Below are 24,317 nucleotides of genomic sequence, written 5' to 3'. Positions count from 1 at the left end.
TGACGGGAGTGTCAGGGCTCTGTCACAAAACCATGAATTACACTAGACCGAAGTGACAGAACCCTGACAATTAGACTGTTTATTGGACCAACACATTATTGTTCAGGAAATTTTTCAGCTCAAGGTACCGGCTGCCACTCATCTGAAAATTAGCTGTGTTCAGTCTTATGATTCAGAAACCATTTTACCTTTTTTTGTATTAATGTGGGTGGTGGAATTCAGCAACACAAGCTTTCATGTTGATGAGTTCTTTTATTCATACAGTTTTGGATGTTTAGTGAATGATGTGTACTGGCCGTCTGTCCATCGGCCTGAGACACTGGGATAGACTCCAGCATCCCTGTGACCTTACAGATGACAGGTGCTTTGGAGAATGGACTGATGGATGGATGAATAAAGTGTTTAGTTTCCTTTGATGAAAAACAGCCCTGACTTCTTTTATGATGCTTGAATGTGTCTCAGCTTTTCTTTCATGTGTGGACTCCATGTGGCCATTGGTTTGGACTGTCGCTCATTCTGGGCTTTAAGAAGAGTAAAAGCTCATTGATCTCAAAATTCCTCCCTAATCCGTGTGTTATCGTTACACTGAATGATTATAGCGCCAGAAAAAATAAAACTATATGTGGTGAAGCCCCTATAGGGGGTAAAACAACATGAAACATGAGTTCAACTTGAGTTCAACAAGTTCCTAAATCACCTTTAAATCCAACTCTTACAGTGAGGTATGTCATTGTGGCGGTTAATGAGACAGACTCTGCCTGTTTTGGGGCCCAGAAAGGCCTTTGGGCGTCAGAAAGTGGTGGGGACAGTGGTGCAGTTAGTGGGGAGGGTGCGTCTGAAGTTGTCATGGCAACCAGATACATTCCATGCGGATTTCCTACAAAGGTTGCTTCAAGCACAGAAATATACAGGTGAAACCTCATTTATACTGATGTACATATTAGGATGCTAGCTTATCAGTGTCAGTTCTTAACTGGTCATGCTGGTTCAAGCAGGGTCTTTGAGCAGGGTAAACAGAAACAGAAGCACCTAGGTCCCTACTAGTAGCGCATTTAACAGTCATTGCAATCGGGATGGGATCTGCAATGTACAGTGGACAGCTGTACAATCAATCAATCAATCAATAGGTTGAACACACTTTGCAAACGGGCTGTGGTTATTGTTTTATCCATGTCCATGAATTACAGTTCTAATAGATCATGAGAGACACAAGAGACACAGAACCTGAGAGAATCGGAAAGCTGGAAATAAACAGAAGGACATAAACCAGTGGTTTTCAACCCTGGTTCTGGGGACCCACTGCTCTGCACATTTGGTATGTCTCCCTTATTTAACACACCTGATTCAGATCATCAGCTCATTAGGAGAGATCCATGAATTAAAGACAGATATGAGAGACATTCAAGATTGAAAATCAATTATGTAAATTTCCACTGGTTTAGGAGTTATAAGAATTGTACTAGGCTATATTAGGTGTCTTAAACTACTATATACTTACATTACAAAATTTTTTTTCCACATATCTCTCAGTAGAGTATGGTTTGGAATACAGTATGGCTTTTAGCAAATCAGGCCCGTGATCTCTGGCAGTGGGACCTGGCTGCAGACAGGGTTGAGTTCAGAGACAATGTGGATGCTGCCTGCAATGATGTAATGAGAAATGACTGATCTGCCATGCTAGCTTTCATTTTGCAGTGGGTTAGACTTGTTTCCCTGAAGTGGTTGGAAGTGTGTGTAGAGCAATTGTGAGCTGCAAAATATCCAGAGAGCTTCATAAAACCAGGGTTTAGGCAGAGCTGCCATTAAGAAACCAGTTGCATCCAGGACCAGTGTACAAAAATACACCTTGAATGGAGCACAAAATCTGGATCCCTAAAATAGGGAATTTAAAATAGCATGATCTCATGAGATATCTTTCATTGTATTTCCTGTAACCAGACTGGTTTACTGGTTTAGAGAAAGCCAGTTGAAGATGGTCTTAACATTGTGCTTTGTTACACTGCCTTGCTTTCAGTTGTTGAAGCCCTAAGACTGGCAAATTAGGCTAACCGAGACTTGTCATTTGCACTTATATATTGTTGCTCTTTTGTTAGTTTTGACTGCTCTTATTGTACTCATTTGTAAGTCACTTTGGGTAAAAGAGTCTGCTAAATGACTAAATGTAAATGTAAATGTGCTAGTCTCATTGACCTCACAAGGCTTTTTTTTTTTTGCCATTGTTTATGGTAAAATGTGAATCAGTCATGCAAACTGCTCTTGTGGACTAACTGTGGAGGGTGTTATTCTACTACTTTTCTACTTCTCATCCATGTCCCAAAACAGAATATCATTTAGCTTACACATATACTCTATGGATGTGAGTTAAAGAAACACATTTTATATTTGTATGTGTCTGTAAATGTATCAATGCTTTTTTTCTGTTGGATTACAGGAAGCAATACAGAGGCTTAAGAGAACATCTGGCCAGATTTACACTCTTGCTGTGGAGCTCAAGATGAGTAGACCAGCTCTCACTGCTGTCTTTGTAGGTAGGTAGGTTTGTTTGTTTGTAAATAAATAAATAAATAAATACGTTTTTTTTTTGTTTTATTCACTTTGATTCACATTTAAGGTCCAATTTTCGCTATTTGCCTCAATAAACTCCTAATTTGCTGCTTATTAATAGTTAGTAATATAGTTGTTAAGTTTAGGTATTGGGTATACATTAGCTCTGTGATCTTGTCATTCACTCACTTGTGAATTAATGCAGGTTTTTATTGCATTTGTACCTGCTCAAGCAGTTGTTTACCCCTCTCTCAGTTGTTTACAAATAGTCCACATGAGGCTTATGTTGTGTCGTAACTTGCATTTGTATTATGTTCTGTATGATCTATGTTCCTAGCATTTCTGCTGACTTCCAGTGGAGCAAAGCCCAATGGCAAGAACAAAAAGCCAAAACAAGGTAGCTGCAATAATTATGCTGATTGTAATATGCATGTTTGAGACATTTTCCACTACGTTATGTTCTTCTGACATTGCCTTTGCTTTTCCAGTTGTGCCAGCAATAGAATGTGATATGTGGGCTGGGAAGATCAGTCTCCCAGAGTTTATTGTTAAGTGTCCAGCTAACTGCAGGGAGACCAAGGAGAAAGTGTATGGGACGGGTGTATTTGCCTCCATATCCAGTATCTGCAATGCTGCCATTCACAGGTGAGCTCAAACATTTTGCAGTCTGTGAGACCCAGTGTTCACCTGGTGTTAATGTATGATGAGTATTAGGAAAAATGACAATTACTATGCAAAATCTTGAATTCCCTAGATGAAATCAGAAGTTGTTAACTAATTGAAAAGAAACTGAGACAAACTTTGCACAAATTTGCAAAAATGTGCATCAAACAAAAATTGTTACCCCACATGAATCCAGCTCTTGCAACTGCGGAGGTTCTTGCAACTCTAGTAGTTGTTGGAGTGCAACAAGCAGCTTTATCCGAGATTTTTCAGAACATTTCATTGGTCAGAGAGAATGGGAATCCTGTATATGAGGCTATGGATCTACCTCAGGAAGGGAGAAGATGTCTTTAGAAATCTTTCACAGCCTTCCATGCTTTCTGATCGTCAGTCATCTGTTTCATGGTTGTTAAGTGTAATCACAACATGCTGAGAGTAAGAGAATTTAGATGAAGGCTTTAATGGTCAAGTTCTGAACCTACAAAACTTGATAAATGATCAGAATAACACGGGTGGATGAAAGGGAAATCTGCACAAAATGTGCGCACCTCCTCAACAAATAATGTTGGCTGGGGAGGTTGTGTTAGTTTATCAATTGCTGTGGTGTATCAGTCAGTGCACATGTGGGAGATGTTGGCTGTTGGGTATCTGGTCTGCATCATATCCTAGATCTCTCTCTCTCCATGATCTCCTGTTCCTCTAATAATTTGGTCAGAATTGGCCAACATTTCACACAGCGGTATGCAGCCAATAAAAGGCAAATGGCATGCATTTTCTTTGGATTATTTTCTTATTTCATACACTGTGCTCAGAAGTGATCAAGCCCTTTTTGCCATTGGATCTCAGTCAAAGTTAAGTTACATATCTCGGCTTAATTGATTCAGCCAATGCACAGCATATAGCATTCTTACTTATTTCTAGCATTTTTTACTCTGTATTCACTCTAAGCTACTAAAGCTACCCAAATCACTACAGATCTCGTAGGTAAATACATCTCACATGCATGGTGTTTTTACTGTTATTTTGTTGTCAGCGGAGTCATCACTAACTCTGGAGGAAAGGTAATTGTGATGAAGATGGCAGGACAGGCGATCTACAAGGGTAGCTTTGCCAACGGTGTCCGCTCTCTGTGCTTACCCAACTGGAGAGAATCCTTTTCTGTCTCAGGTAGTGTAGACCTTACCCTGAACATACACTGTTGGAAAACAACTACATCTATTTGCAAACAGGCTCCGTATAGCATTGAAAAATTGAGAAATATGCCAACACAATATTAAGACACAGTAATTTCATATGAAATGTACTTTAGATGTAAACTGAGATGTAAATATAGGATTTATATTTATGTGTCAGTGGGTAAACCAAAGAAGGGGGTGATCTACGCATCCACTCTGGTCTTTGTACTATCAAGATCCACCACAGTGAAAACAGGTAATCGGTTTTAGCCAGCTAGTAATGCTCATATAAGTGTTTTTATGTCATTAAGCCTTTCCTCTAACTCGAACAGTAATGCATGGAGCTAGCAATGCCAAGATCATGGGTTCGATTCCCAGGGAATGCATAATAGCTAAAAGCAAGTAGTAGGATACAAGGATGAAAGCATCTCCCAAATACATACATGTAAATGTTGCGCTCATAAATTGGGGTTAATTTAGTATGTGGGGCATGGGGTGATATGTAAATATTGTGTAATGAAAAAAAAGAGTTAAATAAAAGAACCATTGGTAAATAATTAATGAATATTTGCATTTCCTTAAGTAAATATCATTGCCTTTAAAGCAGCTAAATAATAGTTTATTATTTTATTTATTTATTTATTTACTTATTTTGTCAAATGGTGCATGAAATTCTGATTAGACAAAAAGATCTAGCTAATATGAGAACAAGATCCCTGGCAGTTAGATTCTACCAGTGTAGCTCAAACTTCCAATCTTAGATCTTCTAAAAACAAAAAGTGGAAAGCATATCTAAGGAGGTCCCATCTGTGGATCCATGTTCACAATCTTCCAGATTGTCACTGTCCAGTAGCAGCTCATCATCCATTCATGTTTTCCTAAAATTATCCCAAAGACCCGTCGTACTCCACAGTGTCACCAGCGACAGATCCAAGCTCCACTGCAGCCCTGCCCACAACCACTCATGTGACCACACCCATCGCCACAGCCCCACCCATTACCACATCAGCCACGCCACGGGTCACTGTTAGTAAAGTCCGCGAGGCAGGTGAGACAGTCTTTTATATATCTGATGCCTTAATTAATTGAAAGAATCATAGTTTATAATAGTAAAATCAATGCCATGCTTTTATCCATTTGTTCTTGGGTCAGCTTTTCAGTATCCTATTGAAATGAGCATCCTGTCTGGATGATATGGATCAGGTTCCCTCTCTATCCGTCCTCTTTCCTTTCTCTGTTTCTAAAGCAACCTCTTTCTTTCTGATCTAGGCAGCAGTTACCCGTATTTCAGCTCTGTTGCACGTAAGTCAAGCAGGCATGTTGAAGCCTCCCTCACGTGGCATGTGTGTTCTTGTGGCTGTTGTCTGCTATCATATAATATTATTCAGGGTCCTCTGGGTGTGTTTTTAGTGGTTTACAGAACTAATGGTCTTTTGCAGTTTTCCTTTGGTTCTTTGTTTTTGTAGCATCCGTCTGTGTTTTTGGGGTGTTTGATGGTGTTGGCCTGTGAATCCCTTGTTTTAGTCTAATTCATTTTAAAGTCAGCATGAAACAGCATTTTACTTCCACACTATGATGTATTTCTGAGTAACAAAGATATTCAATGATTTTGATACAAAGATATACAATTCAAAATTGTAAGGTGACAATTGTAAACTGGTTGGAGCAAAGGTTGGTTCAAAGGCAGAATATATTACCATATTTTGATGAAGGTTTAAGAATTGTAATTAATTAATTAAATTTTTTTATTTTTTATTTTTTAGAATAACATTCACTGATGAGTCCTGCATAGTAAGACCAGGAATTTATGTTGACTTTAAGGTTGCTGTTACAGCTGAAAAAGAAACAGAATATATCTAGTGCTTCAATATTTGTTTTCTCTAAATACTGCATGTAGGACAGTCACAGAGCGCCCAAGGAAAGGGTCCTACACAAGGTATGTTTTACTTTGACACTGTCTGTAGTCCTCACTTCCTCTGTCAGTAACACAAGCTCTAAACTCTAACCATTACATTTGTCTAAAGCATTTAGAGGCAGCTCCGTCTATGCCAATAGGTTTTCACCTCGCACAAACACAGGTAAACCACACTCCTATTATCTGACTGTGTGTCCCGTCTTGTGATGCTTGCCTGTTGTGTTTAAGGTTTTTTGTACTCTAGTACTTTTTAAAAGTGAACAGGTATAAGGTTTTGCTGGTGATTGTTTGTGTCCTCCTGAGCTAGATGTGTGGTGTTGACCTCACTTGCTGTTTTCCTCCATTATTCCTAGCTATTCCTCTCTTGTATGTGTTTGTTTCTTCAATCCAAATATAAAACTGTTTCAAAATCTGTATATGTCACACTTCCTTCTGACAGCTGGTGGCGCTATGACTGTGAACCACAATAGCCACATTCATCCAACACCAATTTGATCTAAATCAGAGATTTTCAGTACTCTGTGATTATTTACCTGACTCCTCACTAGAAACTCTTACCCGTGGATTGTCCTGTCTTTTGTCTTCGTCTGTCTTCATGGTTACCTGTTGCACTATCCTGCACCTGCAAGATAGAAAGACTATTACCATCTAAGCTAAGTTTGATGAAATTCTCTGAACTCATTGACTTACCTGTTGACATAGCTTGTTTCACACATTACCTGTAAATCAGCCTCTGTTGTGGAAATTACCTCAGTGTATCCTCCTCTGTTGGTGACGATATAATTCCTGTTTTCCACAATTAATAGTTGAAGACAAGGAGCACTTACAACTATCCCCAAAGACAGAACATGCTGTTTTGCATATACGAAAGGCACAGTTCTTAGTATATCACGTTGGTAGATCAGCTCAGACTTTCCATGTGGCTTCTCTTGAATGTGTTTGTATTTTGACAGCAGGTGTGCACAGGCCAGAGACGGTCATCATGATCCGAAGACAGCCACATGTTTCCTCAGCTTCAGGTTCGCATGACTCATTCATTCAATTCAGACATCATTCTGTAGCAGCTGCGATGCAGGCATGAGCTTTTGCTTTCTTCTCTCTTGGATATTTTTACATCTGTTTAACATTGTTAAGCAGTTTTCAGTCGGGTACATCCGCAGTCTGAGAGGAAGCAGCACACGGCGCAGTCTAATCCCAGTAAGTAACTGCAGATGTCTTTGCATGTGTACTGATACATATCAAACAACACAATTGAAAGTCCAATACTCTTTTTGATTAGATGGATCGGGTAAAGCTTTGTCTGAAATTAGCACCTTTAGACATAGCAAGGCTCCCGAGTAAACATGCCCAAATCATACTTGACAATAAATAAATATCAAGTACATCTTGATTATATTTACTTACAGCTTTACCAGCTTACTAGAGTGACATCAGGTAAGTTAAAGGCTAGTTATAAATTAGATACTAAGTGTAAGGCAACTTAGATGAGTGACTACACCAGGCACTAGCATACTGTCATTTGGCATGAACAAGGCTCTTATGCTCCTCACGGATTCTTGAAACTTATCTCAGACAGAAAATATCCAGTGCTTTAATACAACAGTTCAATAAACAGGTCGTTGTTTAAATCGTTTTTTAGACACAATATTGCCACTTACTACTGTCAAACAAAGTTAAAGCTGAATCGACAGTTGTGTCTCTGAGCAACACACAGTTGTGGCGTTTATTTCTGAATAATTCCATGTTTTGAACAAATCGGTTAAGTGAATAATTCAATGACTCACTCACCTGCAGAAAGAATCACTGTAAAATCCCCTGACTGATGCACAGACTGACAGTAAGCGGAGTGATACAAACAGTGAAAAGTCCCAGTGCTTTTGGAATTGTGTTAAACCAGTCTAATTTGTTCTGAACACACATATACCAGTTCCTTATTTTACTGATCTCTCACTTTTAAAACCTCATGTCTTCAAACCATACCTCAACAATTTTTGTCACTTTCTGTGTTACTTTTATTTTAATTACATGAAATTAGCAGCTAGCAAAATCAGAAAAAAAATAAAAAATAAAATGGCTACTCCCATTAATGCTTGTGTGATATATAAAGTGATTATTTTATAAAAAGTGTCTGACTGGAGTTGACCTGACAGAACACACTGTTTTTCTTGAATCTGAGGGTGAATGATATTGTCACAGGCTGGCCAGGATAAAGCGCCACGACGAAGGAGTAGAGTCCAAGAAAGTCATTTTAATAAATCCACAGGGAGAACAGAACATCCACATAGATACAATACAATATTAGACCCTGAACTGAGGAAGACACAGGGTTTAATGGGGAAGGTAGTCAGGAAGAATTGAAACAGGTGTGGAGCAATTGATAACTAAGGAAACAAACTAGTTGAGGGAAAACCTTTACAAAGGAAACAGAACTAAATATAAATGTGACATTACTCCCCCCTCCTGGAAGGTGTGTCCTTGCGCCGTGGACTAGTCCTACTGAGGAGGGAGTGAGGGTGGGGGTTCAGAAGGAGGATGAGGGGCAGACGAAGGGCAGGCAAAAGGGAAAGGACACAGTCCATAGAGCCAGGGCAGAGTAGACGGTGGGAGGAGCCATGTGGAGATCCAGAACGCAGCCAGGACAGAGGCCCACGGTGGAGTCGCCGGAGGGAGGAGCCATGGTGGAGGTAGGGCTGGCGACACCAGGGGGCCGACTGACGGAGATGGAGCCAATGGAAAAGGAGCCCAGGATGGAGATGGAGAGCCGCAGAGCCAGGGTGACAACGAGGTTCCGGAGGGCCAAGGAGGAGCAGACGGCTCAGGCGACCGAGGCAGAGGCGGGGATCCGGTAGACCACGGTGGAGCCGGAGCGACAGAGGCCAAATCTGAGCTGGAGGGAAGGATGAGCCAGATGGAGACAAAGGGATGGAGGGACAAGGCGAAGCCGGAGGGATCCTCACACCTAGGCAGAGCTGGAGACTGGAAGGCCCGAGGCAAATCAGAGCACCCAGATAGCGCTGACTGAGGGTGAGCTGAGGGACTGACAGGAACCAGCGGAGACAGGGCTGAGGAACTGGCTGGTTTTAGGAGAGGAGGAGGGAGAGGGAGGCTGGGAGGGAACAGGAGAAAAGTAGCTTGGCAGAATCAGCGTAATTGAGGCTCAGGCTCCTGGGCGATGATCCGCTCTGTCGCATACATAGGCGCAGGCTCGTTGATCGTGGCGGGTTCGGGCTCTCCGTCTGCGGTGGGCTCAGACGAACGCTCCGTGCAGCAGGATGGTGACGGCTGGCTGGGCTCTGGATCAGGAATGGGGGAAATTCTCCTTGGGACCGTCCACTGGCAGGCGTGCCTTACACCGCTCGTTCAAACTGGTGTAATAAAAAATCGCAAAGTGAGTGGTCAGGGAAGTGAGTAAGGCACGCCAGATCTAAAAAGTCTGTAGTATAGTCTGCCAGTGAACGGTCCATCTGCTTCAGGCAGAGAAGTTGGATGGCTGGTAAATCCATTTTGACGGGGAGAGGAAAAAAACAAAAACCAAAAGGGTCCGCTATTCTGTCACGGGCTATCCAGTATAAAGCGCACGACGAAGGAGTCCAAGAAAGTAATTTTAATAAATCCACTGGGAGAACAGAACAACCACATAGGTACAAAACAATAGCAGACCCTGAACTGAGGAAGACTCAGGGTTTAAATACATGGGGAAGGTAATCAGGAAGAACTGAAACAGGTGTGGAGCAATTGGTAACTAGGGAAACAAAACTATAGAGCGAAAACTATGAAAAAAGGAAACAGAACTAAATATACACGTGACAGATATATTGAATGACAGACACATAAAAAGCATGGGAACATGGAAGAATCAATGGAATTCACCAAAATATAAACCTAAACATGATTAATAAATTAATATTAAATATTTCCTTGCTATATATACGTTACTTTGTTCTAAAATCTCAGTTCTAAAAGTCCATTTGATGTAAAGTATTGTAAATAGTTTCTCAATCTCCCTATTTAGCATTTGCAAGAAGATATTGGCCGCACCCTGCATACGCACGGCCTGATGGGTTCTCTGGCACCAGAAGACCAACAGGTATCATAATCAATATGCAGGTCTCATCATCCAGTTCAATAACATAACCCCTCATAAGTGAGCAATAAAGAAGACATAAACGCAGACTAAATATTCTTTTAATTATTTAAAATTATTTAATTTTAATTATTATTTTCCAAGTGAATATCCATAAACACATAATAATTTATGCTAATCAAAATCTGACCTGAGACCCTACCCTCACTTTCTGTGTTCAGATAGTAGCCACTCTGTGCCAAACACAGGCTATAAATGGAGCAGAATGAGTACCGGTGATCCAATAAGGGTTTCATGTACTGTTGTTATATGTCCACGGTAGTACCAGAGGAGAATAAAAAGAAACCCATAAATCTGAATTATGGCTTCATAGTATGCATAGCACATGTCTGTTTTTGATATCACCATAGCATCAAATCAATGTACACAGGTTCCTACAATATCTGCTACTCGTTTTCACACTGCGCTTATTCCTTTATGCAGTTTAAATAGGCCATCCCACTTGCTTTCAAGTTAGTATCAAAGTCCATGCCAATGTGCAACCCATATGATATCAAAAACATTCAGAGCACCATGTGTTTCTGCTGTAGCTGGAGCTTTATGACTAACTTCTTCATCAATGTCAGAGAATAGGTGGTAAGCTACAGGTTTTGTACTCTTCTTTACAGCCTTTGATTGGTCAGGTTTTTTTTTTTTCTTTCTTACTTTTTTTTTTTTTTGCTGACGCATTCACACGGGCATTATGGGTATATTTTCCATAATGCACTATGCTGATCTAACTGTTCCTGCAAATGCTGCCTCTATTCTGCAGTTCTTGACCCAAGGCCTGATAACACTGAGTATGAGCACTGGCTGTATAACTCTGGACAGTATCGTAAGTATTTTCATTTCATTTTGGAATAATACATTTATGGGGCAAGCACCAAAAAGAGTATATGTACTCATTTAGTACATGCTATAATACAAATCATGCCTGGATTAATGAGAAAAAAATTAAGCATTTGGCAGGCCCCCACCTTTACTGTATATTTTTCAAAACATCAGGCCTTATGGCCGTGAAATGTGGGCACACCTCCAGTGAGTATGTTACTGGTTGTGTAACTAGGAGGAGGGGGTCAGCATCTCTGTGAGTCACTGTGTCTTTGTGAAAACGGAGGCCTGATTCGTGAGTACATGATTTCTGTTTTCAGCTCCTGAGCCAGAAGCCCACACGCCTCCATCTGATACGAGGCACACCAGAGGTGTGTCAAAGGCACAAGCACATTTGTATATAAAAGCCCACAGTTTCCTCACTGTGCACAATACTGCTATATAGCCCTGCTTCAGAAACTATGACTGAATACAGGATGTTTTTTTTTTTTTAATGATTGCGTGATGTATATTATTTAGTTTGTGATTACTGTCACTGAGTTGCTTCCTGGGTCAAACCCATTCGAGTCAAGTGAGACAACTAACTAGATTTTTTTGCAGCATAGGTTCATTTGAAAAATGTGCCTCTATGTACATTTTTGCAAAACTCCAAAACATACCTATACATACACTTCACTGCATTTTCCAGTTGAAATGAACACTATTAGCAGTAAAACACCAACACTTTTCTTCTGCTTCTTCTTCGCCTGTGTTTGATCCAGAGATTGAGTACTCTTTCAGAAAATATGTAATAGCACCTCCTACCATAAAACGGCAAAAACACGGAAGCCAGAAAACTCTGTCAATGGCCGGTAAAGTGTTAATAAAGACTTATTTTCACGTGGTTCCTTGCACAATACTATGTTATGACCTCAACACACTATTACCATGAAAATTGGTATCATGAAAATTGCATGTTATTTTTTATTTAGTACTGTCTTGAATAAGCTATTTCACATAACAGATGCGTATATATACTCCACAAGACAAAATAATAACTGAATTTATAAAAATGACCCCATTCAAAAGTTTACATACCCTTAAATCTTAATATTGTGTCATTTCATGGACTGTTTTTTGTTTTGTGATAGTTGTTCATGAGTCCCTTGTTTGTCCTGAATAGTTCAACTGCCTGCTGTTCTTCAGAAAAATCCTCCAGCTCCTGCACATTCTTTGGTTTTGCAGCATCTTCTGTATATCTGAACCCTTTCCAACAATGACTGTATGATTTTGAGATCCATCTTTTCAAACTGAGGAAAACATTTACATTTCATTCAACATTTACTGATGCTCAAGAAGGCAACATGATGCATTAAGAGCTGAAGGGTGTAAACTTTTTGAATTGGATGATCAGGGTAAATTGTCCTTATTTTGTCTTCTGGGAAACATGTATGTATTTATGTAGCTTCTGAAGTGCAGTACTAAATGAAAAAAAAATCAAATATTTTTTTCTGACATGTAATTGTAACATCCTCTCATCTCTCAGGTTTCAGCGCACGAGGGCACGACTGAACATTCCTTCATGCTCCTTCAAAACTGTCACTGATTATGAGACTATTATTCACTTCCTTTCATGACTCTCATTTTATTCTCATCTTGTCTTTGTAGACTGTGAAGTTGATATTGCATTCCTCATGGATGGCAGCTGGAGCATTGGGAAACGCCGTTTTAAGATTCAGAAAGACTTCCTTGTGGAAGTTTCTCAGGTCATTAATGTGGGTGTTGCTGGACCCATGATGGGCATCATTCAATACGGGTAATAGTGTGTCCCAGTGCCAGAAAACACTCAAATACTAATAAGAACAAGTGAGGGACTGTCACATAAACCCAACATTATAGTTTTGGTAGATATTCATATGTAAAATTTGGTTTTCGCTTACATACATTTTCACTCATTTGGATAGCCACTGAAAGATAGAGTATCAATATACTGACATTGTCTAAAATGAAAACACATTTACACAAGAACATCACATGTGTATTCATGTGTATGAATCATTCGGTGATCATACAATTTTGAATTTAAGGAACTTATAGCATGATTTAATTTAGATATATTATTCAATGAACTCAGTCATCTATAGTGGCACATTTGCACATCTCTAAATTAAGCTCCATGCTTTATAATTACATTCATATTATGCATTTTAGTATGTACCCAACGTACCAAAACATACATGTACACGTAGATCACCCTGATATAACGTGTCAACATTTCATTTCTGATCCAGGGATGATCCAGTCACAGAATTCAGTCTAAAACGGTTCTCCAGCTCCAAGGATCTGAAGCCGGCCATCAGCAAAATAGTCCAGAAGGGCGGTCTGTCCAATGTAGGTGAGTGAATAACCCTGGACTATACCCTAAAGGCCAAAGAGCAGAAGTCGTCACATGGTGTCACTGAATTTCACCCTGTTTGCACATCTCAGTTCCAAATTAGATCTAAATCTGAGCTGGCAACTGTGGCTAAATTACAGGGCTGGTGCCACTCTGTGGTGTTGTTGTGTAAGCTGACCAAATGCCTGAGGTTTATCCAACCTAGAGATTACTTTTCACATTGGTTGTATGGTTTGTGTTATAAATAGCCTCACTTTAATATAACAGTGGAATCCTGTAAAAAAGCAGCTGCCCTCTCTAGCAGAGCTATAAAGTCAAAGATAGCCTGAGGACACAACATTATCTGGTTGGATGATGTTAAATCAGTACCGTAGCACTTCATCTTCTGTATATGATTTACACAAACCTGTTTGTTTGGACTCTGAAATCCCTGAGGGCTGGAGTGACCCCAAAAACTATTTGGGCACTAAAGACATGCGCAATATCTGACTTGATACATCCACTAAAAATCACCAAAACACTGGCTGATTAAAATACATTAAGCATAAATGATAGTGAAAAGTGAACGTTAGTAAAGAGACACTTAAAGAGACAGACACTTGATCTAAAAGCTGGAAGATACTACATGATTTTTTAAAACACTAGCCATCATACATTTGCTGGCTTTTGCAAAAGGTTAGTCATACACTAAACAATCTTTATCCATCATATACTACATAATTTTACCTGAAATCAGTCAACTTTGACTGACCAAAGTCTGCAGACTGACTCCAAATTTCAGTAACCAGCATTGACTCGTGCAGACTGTAAAACGGGGCAAAAATCTGGGCAAAAGTCATGTAAGTTTTAGCAACCTTAATGCAGCAACATTCAGAAGGTTTTAGGTGTGCCTTACATTCCCCAGTACTCATTTGGGTCCATTTCATGTAGCATTTCAATAACTACAGACATTTAAAAGTGGTGGAAACAAAGATAAAGAGACGCTTTGCATTTTTAGTAACTGCTGCATTGATAGTTTTCAGCAGTGGCGTGCTGCACTCTTGCCTTTTCCTGAAGTCCTGGAAGCATTTAAGGAAAGCATTTCAGGGCAGAGACTGGACCCGAAACAGTGCTGCAATTGAAACAGCAGAGTGTGTTTTCAGGGAGGAAGGCTGATGGAACTGTAGCTGTTTGTTCTGACTCTGGCTCTGTGGTCCTTTAAGGGAAGGCCCTCTCCTACATCAACAAGCATTTCTTCAGTGATGCTAATGGGAACAGAGGTGGGGCACCCAATGTGGCTGTGGTTCTGGTGGACGGCTGGCCCACTGACAAAGTGGAGGAGGCCTCACGTCTGGCCAGAGAGTCAGGCATCAACATCTTCTTTGTCACCATCGAGGGCCCAGATGAGAATGAAAAACAGAACGTGATGGAGACCAACTTTGTTGACAAGGTATCAATATTGATTAAGGTGGGGTGCACACATACCGGAATTTCATGGCAATTTGGGGACACAGAGGGAACTTTATTTCTTGTTTTGGTCTGTAGGCAGTGTGCAGAACCAATGGCTTCTTCTCGCTCTCCATCTCAAGCTGGTTTGCCTTGCGCAAAGAAGTGCAGTCTCTGGTGAAGCGCGTGTGCGACACAGACCGCCTGGTGTGCAGTAAGACCTGCCTTAACGCCAACGACATTGCCTTCGTCATCGACGGCTCCAGCAGCGTGGGAACCGGAAACTTCCGCACCGTGCTCCAGTTCGTCGCAAACGTGACGCAGGAATTTGAGATCTCGGACACGGATACGCGCGTAGGAATCATACAGTACACGTATGAGCAGAGGCTTGAGTTCACTTTTGGTCAACACAACAACAAAGCTGATCTGCTGAACGCTATCAAGCGTATAAACTACTGGAGCGGAGGTACCAGCACGGGAGCCGCCATCACATATGCTGCAGATCAACTCTTCAGCAAATCCAAACCCAACAAGCGCAAGATCATGATTGTCATCACAGACGGACGCTCCTACGATGACGTGAGGGCCCCAGCGCTGGCAGTACATCGTAAAGGTGAGTGCGGTGGAACGCAGTAGGTCCCTAGGTCAGCACCTGTGGTCGTTTCTGGAGCAGTCAGTGACTGCTCTATAGGAATGTTGTTCCAGGATGTAGATCCAGAAACATGAGTAAATCACATTAAACGGCAGAATACACCGTACCTAGAAATTCTGGGCCCTAATTAAATGTTGCTGAATGATAAAAGTACCTCTTTTAGAGGATGTATTTATGGTGTCTGTCGTGTCTACAGATGTGATGGAAGTTGACTTCCAGACCAGCGCTGCCTACATTTTTGAAGTATTGTTCTCTCCCGTATCTCATGCACCAGGTGTGATCGCGTACTCCATTGGTATAGCCTGGGCTATACAGGACGAGCTGGAATACATCGCCACCGACCCCGACAGAGACCACTCTTTCTTTGTGGATGAGTTTGACAACCTCTACAAGTATGTACCAAAGATTATTCACAACATCTGCAATGAGTTCAACTCCCAACCACGTAACTGAACCAGGCCTACAGATGAAAATTGTGGAATATCACCAACAATCCAAGGAGTAAGTGCATTACACAGTTAGAAATACAGTTACAAATGTAGCATACTGTAGTTAGAAGCCTTACTTTCTGGATGAAAAGCTCAGAGGACGCCAGCATGTTTCCAGATTAGATTTTTTTGCAATTTAAACAAAATAGAGTGTGGAAATGGTAAAGACGGCAGTGGATGTGTTTTCGGTGATTTTGGATTAATATGTGATCGACTTCACGGAGTGACAGATTTTCTGATGTGCACATCAATAGAGGTATAGAGAAAAAACTTGCTTACAGTTTTTGCATATGTCGTTTCAGTTAAAGATTATTTATAGTTACATGCTGAACACAATAATAGTGAAAAAAATTACACTATATATATATATATATTAATAATAATTTCTTTGTTTATAGCTAATTTTCTGCACAAGAAGATGTCAACCAAAATTTAGCATTTGTTCAGGAGACATGTCCATGCTAGTTTCAAGCTAGGATTGTTAATGCATGCTAAAACAGACTGGTGTTACTGTAATTTACAAGATATTTTTCAAGGCACAGAGGTGACCAGTAGTGGAGTATTATGAGCGTTTTGACAACACGTTACAGAGAATACAAGTACATTTTAAAAAGAATGGCAATATTCCAGAAGCTCCTGTTTTGTGGTTTTATGACTCCTAACCGTTCTAACAGAATGGTTTATTTTTTCTTGTCAGTTTAAATTCATATAATGTAATTTTTGTATTTGTATATATATATAAAAAATTGCTTGTATTTTTGTCAACTGATCAAATATTTTAATGCAGTTTTTAATAAAATTATTATTGAAAACCAGCAAATTTGCGGTTTTAGATTGAAATGTACACTGTCTGGGAGAGAATATCTTTTATCAACTTTATTTATTTATATATTTATGTATTTATTTGTTTGTTTGTTTATTTAATTAATTAATTTTATTTTACATTCCAGGCACACATGATAAGCAGATTTATATGCTGTGATCAAACACACACACACACACACACACACACACACACACACACACAGGTTTGTTTTTGTGAAATGAGAAAACGCGCGCACACACACACACACACGTTTGTTTTTGTGAATTGTTGGGACATTCCATAGGCGTAATGGTTTTTATACTGTACAAACTGTATGTGATATTGCCCAACACCAACCCTACACCTAAACCTACCCCTTAAAGGAAACTTTTGTGCATTTTTACTTTCTCACCTCCCCCTTACAGGAAACTTTCTGCATTTTTACTTTCTAAAAAAAAAAAAACTCACTCTGTATGATTTATAAGCGTTTTGAAAAATGGGGACATGGGGTAATGTCCTCATAAGTCACCTTCTCCTTGTAATACCTGTCATACCCATGTCATTATACAAATGTGTGTCCTCATATGTCTCACACACACACACACACACACACACACAGTCCAAACCAACATAAAACAGTCAAAACAGTAATGAGTGTTAGTGCCATAATAAGTCCCTTAAATAAGCCATGCTACTGAGAATAAAATAGAACACTGGTCGGACAAGAAATCTGAGAACAAGACAGTCCTCTTGTGGCTTGATGGTGAACTGCTCTAGCTGCTCTGATCAGACACTAGGGGTGGATATACTTATGCTAGTGTGTCCACGGTGGACCAGTATTATTCTTGTAGTAGCATTAGATATTTGCTCATGCTGATACATCAAGTTCACAACTGCTGAGAAACAACCTGCCTATTTCAAAGATGAAAAAAAAGGTGGAATATGTTTACTCATGGTATCAGAGGATTTTTTTTCATTGGCCTGTTTAAAGGGCTAATAAAAACATAAAATGTCTTGTGATGGTGAAAAAAAAAATCTGAAGCTCATTAGAAGAGGAAAATTGGTATAATGCATTTTTTAAGATGACTTGACAAAAGCAAATGTAGTATAGGCTTACTTTTTTTTATTACATTTTAAATAAGTAATAAGATGTATGCCAATAAAGGTTTTTTTTTTTTGTGAAAGTGGAAGACAATTTTATTTACTTTTACTTTTAGTCATTTAGCAGACGCTTTTATCCAAAGCGACTTACAAATAAGAAAAAGTAATTAAAACTAAAAGCTAAAAAATATAGATATTTCTATATCGCTTTTCACAATACACATTGTTTCAAAGCAGCTTTAGAGAAATTCATTGACATTTTCTCATGAAATCTTAATGCCTAATTGTCCACATATAGCAGTTTAAAGCTGGGCAATAGAATAATTTACATCTGACAACAATATGAACAATCAGGCAGTTTGGACTTGATATATACACTCTAAAAAGTGATTTAGGAGACCTATTACCACAACTAATATAAATGCATGGTTGCGAATTAGAAATCTAATTTATTGATTTAATTAAAACTTTTACAAACATTGATGATTTCTTTTGACATAATAATGGTGATCATCACATAGTAACTTGATATAGTATTGATAACTTTGAAAACTGGGCAGTGGATTTCTAGTTCCCAGCATGCTTTGCGTAGGACTGGATAAGGATAGTAACTGAGTTGAATCAGGATGAATCAGGACAATGATTGTGCTAATGCCAGTGCCATTCCATCAAAGAGAATATATTCTTGATTTCGGACCGGAGGACAGTGTCACATGAATTCACAAATCATGAAGAGTGACATGTGATATTATTTGCATGTCTATGATAGTGCACTGCGGATTTATGGCCAAACGAAATCTGCAAGCTATCTTTACTGCGGTATAAAACATGCACTGTCAATTTAATTAAACATTACCAGCGCGTTGATGGTTACAAAGTATAATCTATTAATTAAAAAATAGGGTTAAAAATAGGTTTGTGGTTTCTACTGTAGGTTTGGTGGCCTGGATGAGTATGCATTATATGCCCGCAAGCATTGCAGGCAGTTATAAATATTGAAAATCATTACAAATAGTATTTAAAGACACCTAGACCTGGTCACCCAGAACCGTATTGATTACTATAGGCAAAACCATGATTTTACCACAGTAACCATGGTTTTTGAATCAAAACCATGATTAATAGGATTAAAGTCATATTCAGCTAAATTAATATATTTAAAATTCGGGAATGACATCTCTTCTTCCCTTTGAGATCTATGAAATATTTCTAAAACAATGAAATGTGATTTTTTTTTTTGTAGGAGACTCTTTAATGTTCCCTTTCATGGGAACTTCGAACTGCATCCTCTGCATCCTCTAGGTTTCTTGCCATGCTGCGGACGCAAGCTTCAGACGAAGAAGTGAATGATGTGTGCTCCCGGCGCCTATTTATACTATAGTCGCACCGGTAGTGACGTCATGGCTGTCGCCGGCCAACGAGTTGGTGTTTTTTCAATGTATGCTTCAGACACGGGTCACGACGAGGCGTTCCCCATAGCGACCCCTAGAGGACGCAGTGTCTCGTTCCCTACTCAGGGAACCATGGTTACATAAGTAACCTGAGACGTTTTTTTCTTTCATCTTCTAAGCGCCCGTTCAGTCTATTGTCCGTAATGTCTTGATTGCACGCGTCATTAATGTTTTGTCCCTGTTAAGTAGCCTAAGACTTTATAAAACTATATAACAAACTGTTTATTATTAAATTAATTTTAAAGCAAAATTTAGGACATCTCATCTCATCATTTTAAAGCGCATTTACCTAAATTAATCATGAAAGATCTATTTTTAGGCTAACTTATTATACACTTAATTCTTTGTTGCACTTTGTCTTTTTGCGCATGCGCAGGCATCTTTAAATCTGAAAAAAAAACAACAACAACTGGTAGCCACGTTATTTTTTCAAATAACTTTAACAACTGAATAAAGTTATATTTACACAATAAATTAATACTACACATGGGCTAATAATAGGCTACACGTGATCTCCCGAATACCACATGCAGCGCGAGCGCAATAAATTGTTAACAAAGCACATCAAATAATTATCCACTTTACACTCATGCACTCATCTGTAAATACATTTTTCAATGTCTGAATTACCTTATCAGGTATGTGTGTCTAATACTATTTTATTTATATGTTATTGTGGACAAATGCAGCCAAGGTGAATACAGCTCAATTTTCAGTCAAGCAATGAGTTAATGCATAAATTAATGAAATAATTATATTTTATTTACTGATAACAATAGGAAACATGAATAAATGAGTAAAAAGAATGAATAAAAGTAAGCACCACAATAAATAAATACATTACAAGTGAACAACACATGAAACAAGCTTTATTCAAATTTAGGAATCCCACATCCTACTGCCATCTCAACACAGCTGTGCCAATTCTGCAGCTGACCACCGTGCCCACCTTCACCTGTCTCTGCCGTTCATCACGTCCCTCATTGCTGCAGTCAGACTGGAATCTGATCATGGATGGAAGAGGGACATCGAGGCTGTCCTTGCCTGAGAGACCCATCTGCCTCATCAGCCCATACAGAGAGCCTTACAGAACCCTGTGCAGCTCGTTTCAGCAGCAAGTACTCCTGTGCGTGAAGCATAGTGGAGCGAGCCTTTGGCCTGCTGAAAACATGGCCCTACCGACATGACTGAGGTTGTTGCTGCGCTGTGCTTCACAATCTCGCTCTTCTCAATGGGGACATCGAGTCAGATGATGAGGAAGACCATGATGATGGTAACTGTGAGAAGTTACTTTAGTTAAAGCAGACAAAGACCACTTATAAATAATAAGACTGCATTATAAAGCCTTTTGGATGTTTTTGTGAAGACTTTGTATTTGTCATTTTACAGTAAAAATTTAAAAGATGTACTAAGTTATTATGCAGATCTTAAACAATGGCAAGATATGAGACTTATAATATAATATAACTATGGGAAATATAATTCATTGTAACTTAAGTGGATGCAACATATTCATTGTTTGTTATAAATCATCATACTCTTAAAAGCTATAAGTATTGTAATACATTAAAACTGTTATATGATTATTTATGAGATGATGCAACATATTAAGGTTTTTTTTTATAATGCATTATTCATTCAATATAATGCCTTAAGAATACCCTTATAATGTTTTATAAATACGGGCTTCATAGAAAGTGTGACCGAATCTTCAGTTCTCACACCAGTCTGTGGACAGTTCAGATCCTACAAAAATGCAAACGGGATATATCGCCCTCTGAAGGGCACTTCGGAGTAAAAACAATCATGGCCGCCGTATTGAAGGATCTTTCCAAACCGAAGTGCTCAACACTGGCCACTTCAAAGGGCCCTTCGGAATGAAGGATTTCGAAGGGTACAACTGATGGACACTTCGGGCTCCCATGATCCTTTGCACAGGGAAGTTGTTTGGCGTCACAGAGTTCGACTTCACCTATAAATGTATGTACTGTATGTATACGAGTTAGATTTGGTACATTATTATGGTCAAAACGACATTGTACTTCCACAAAAATACTTAACAGCTTCCTTTATCAGTCCATTCAAATGTTTCAAATACATAGACACAATATACATTACAAATATTACATTACATTATATTACATATTCAAATATACATTATATTTAATGTAAAATACAATTGGGGGTCTCGTTTAGGTGACGCAGAAGTGCGTTCCCCCAAAATAAAAGAGTTTTTTTTTACCCCTACACCCTTCATCCCTTCGAAGCTCTCACTCCGGAGGGTAAAGCCTTTAAAGCGATTATGGCGTAGGGATGAGCCCCTCCGAATGAAATGCAGGGAGAATCTGGCTGAATAGTAGGACAACCGGGAACTTCTCGCCTACTCTTTTATGAATACTGAGGTTTCGGACATACTACTCTCCTCACATACTGTTTTCCCCTACTATATAATTCATTTCAATTCAATTAAAATTTATTTGTATAGTGCTTTTCACAATACACATTGTTTAAAATCAGCTTTACAGAAAATGCATGTGTCTACATTACAATTTAGAGTGATCTGTTATCAGAAGTGAATGTGTCCAAGTAATGTTCATTTCACAAATAAACAGTTCAAGGTAATAGAATCATACAGTTAGCTAACATGAATTAATTTCAGGCAGAAGCTCATTAAAGCCATTATTACAAGTGTGATCATGATTAAAATATAGAGACATTTTGGCAGCTGTGCATGTCGATTCAAGTTGGCATCATCTGGGGTCCTCGCAGGGGTCAGCATCATCTCTTCACAGGTGTTGAGTCATCTAAAGTCTTTCTATGAGGCTGGATTCACTCTGAAGCTGGTGTAATCTCCAGTTACCTCGAGATGGGCATCCCGGGGTAGGAACAGAAAGCCAGATAGAAAAGAATAAGCGTAGCTGCTGTTCATAACGTTTCAAGCAAAAAGTATGTTTGTGACTTTTATCTGATCTAACCGGGAACAAGGGTGAGACTGAGATTCATTATGCAAATGCTTGGCTGAAGAGATGTGTCTTTAATCTAGATTTACAGAGAGAGAGTGTGTTTGAGCCCCGGACATTATCAGGAAGACTATTCCAGAGTTTAGGAGCCAGATGAGAAAATGACCTCCCTCCTTTAGTGGACTTAGATATCCTATGCACTACTAAAAGTATATAGTAGGCAAGTAGACATATTCAGATGTAACTATACGCACGCGAGAAGTAGTACACCACGCTGGTAATTCTCACCTACTCTTTTATGAATACTAAGGATTCGGACACTTATTCGTTCACCTGTTTTTTGCCTACTATATAGTAGGGAAGTATGGATTCCGGAAGTGCTGAAATATAACAGGTTTTGGCCTACGGAAATATGTCAGTAACACTTTATAATAACTTTCATTATTAAATCATTAACAAACATTATATAATGCTTAACAGATAATTAGTTAATATAGATTTTAATGTGAGATGATGTGTTTGTCAAAGTTTACTAATAACAGATCAATATTTCATGGAAATTAAAATGCTTACAAATGTCATTAAACTTCCGATTCATATGATCACACACCTCTTGAAAATCCACAAATGATTTTAAAAGATGTTATACAATGATCAAAAGCTTTTGTTAATGCGCAACACTTTTGCTACTATAATGTTTGTTAATGGTTTATTCATGAAGCTTTTAATTATTGTAAACCATCTGTCAAAATCATTTGAAGATTGTTAAAGAGTGCATAATCATATGAATTGAAAGTTTAATTATATGAAATTTAGTATAATGATAATGAAGTTTAATAAAGCATTTCAATTTACATAAAATAATGATCTGTTAATCAATAGTTTTATTAATAGAATCATTATAAAAATTAAAGCACATTGTCTCATATTTCTAGCTATGTGAGTATATAATAACTAACAATCTGTTAAGCTTTATAGTGTATAATGTTTGTTAGTTATTGAAATGAAATGAATGAAATTAGAATTGTATTGAAAGTTATAATGAAGTGTTACCAATATCCGTGCAGCACTCTATGATGTGTTTTATTTCGTTTGTTTGTTTATGCGTTTACAGTGGGAGGAGAATAGGATCAGTGGTTCTCAGCTCCGGTCCTGGGCACCCAAAGCTCTGCACATTTTGTTTATTTAACACTCTTGTTGCTGCAGTTATATGATGCATACAGTACATCAGAACTGCCAGCTGACAGATTCAAATAGTGACTTATGTTTCAGTCTGTTTTTCACAAAAGCAATCGAATAACTTAAAAAAAAAAAAATCTGGAATATAGAACACAGATCTTACATTTGTGAAAATCCTTGAAAACAAAAAATGAAGTTTGAAATTTATGGGTTTGTAGTTGAGACAATATTATGTGCAATATTAATTTATAAGATATTGCACTAAACACTGGGAGTATCACACTAAGAGAGGCCTTGGGAGGCATTCAACTGTTCTAAAGTCAAGTCAAGTCACCTTTATTTATATAGCGCTTTTAACAATACAGATTGTATATGTGCTCGCCACGGCGGCACATATACTAAAATTGGATCGATACAGAGAAGATTAGCATGGCCCTGCGAAAGGATGACACGCAAATCCGTGAAGCGCTCCATCTTTTTTGTGGGAAGTTGTGGCCTAATGGTTAGAGAGTTGAACTCGTAACCCAAAGGTTGCGGGTTCGAGTCTCGTACCGGCAGGGATTGTAGGTGGGGGGAGTGAATGTACAGCGCTCTCTTCCACCTTCAATACCACGACTGAGGTGCCCTTGAG

General features: G+C 38.9%; 1 protein-coding gene across 1 annotated transcript in view; it reads left to right on the top strand.

The window, feature by feature from the left end:
• Positions 1-16,508, top strand: part of vit (vitrin) — a 42,220-nt gene extending 25,712 nt beyond the window's left edge. The window contains exons 2-20 of the mRNA XM_016500315.1: positions 2,432-2,528; positions 2,882-2,941; positions 3,033-3,189; positions 4,241-4,374; positions 4,561-4,638; positions 5,278-5,430; positions 5,652-5,684; positions 6,280-6,318; positions 6,407-6,460; positions 7,251-7,316; positions 7,435-7,494; positions 10,310-10,384; positions 11,193-11,255; positions 11,572-11,622; positions 12,899-13,046; positions 13,522-13,625; positions 14,828-15,054; positions 15,150-15,663; positions 15,977-16,508. Of these exons, the coding sequence (XP_016355801.1) occupies positions 2,495-2,528; positions 2,882-2,941; positions 3,033-3,189; positions 4,241-4,374; positions 4,561-4,638; positions 5,278-5,430; positions 5,652-5,684; positions 6,280-6,318; positions 6,407-6,460; positions 7,251-7,316; positions 7,435-7,494; positions 10,310-10,384; positions 11,193-11,255; positions 11,572-11,622; positions 12,899-13,046; positions 13,522-13,625; positions 14,828-15,054; positions 15,150-15,663; positions 15,977-16,155 (2,229 nt within the window). The 5' untranslated portion in view covers positions 2,432-2,494 and the 3' untranslated portion in view covers positions 16,156-16,508. The remainder of the gene's footprint in view (positions 1-2,431; positions 2,529-2,881; positions 2,942-3,032; positions 3,190-4,240; positions 4,375-4,560; positions 4,639-5,277; positions 5,431-5,651; positions 5,685-6,279; positions 6,319-6,406; positions 6,461-7,250; positions 7,317-7,434; positions 7,495-10,309; positions 10,385-11,192; positions 11,256-11,571; positions 11,623-12,898; positions 13,047-13,521; positions 13,626-14,827; positions 15,055-15,149; positions 15,664-15,976) is intronic.
• Positions 16,509-24,317: the final 7,809 nt, after the last annotated feature.

Source organism: Sinocyclocheilus anshuiensis, unplaced genomic scaffold (assembly GCF_001515605.1).
Source record: "Sinocyclocheilus anshuiensis isolate Anshui unplaced genomic scaffold, SAMN03320099.WGS_v1.1 scaffold166, whole genome shotgun sequence".
In the NCBI taxonomy this organism is placed as follows: Eukaryota; Metazoa; Chordata; class Actinopteri; order Cypriniformes; family Cyprinidae; genus Sinocyclocheilus; species Sinocyclocheilus anshuiensis.
The sequence above is the reverse complement of the archived record's forward strand: the minus strand, read 5'-3'. Positions and strand labels throughout refer to the sequence as shown.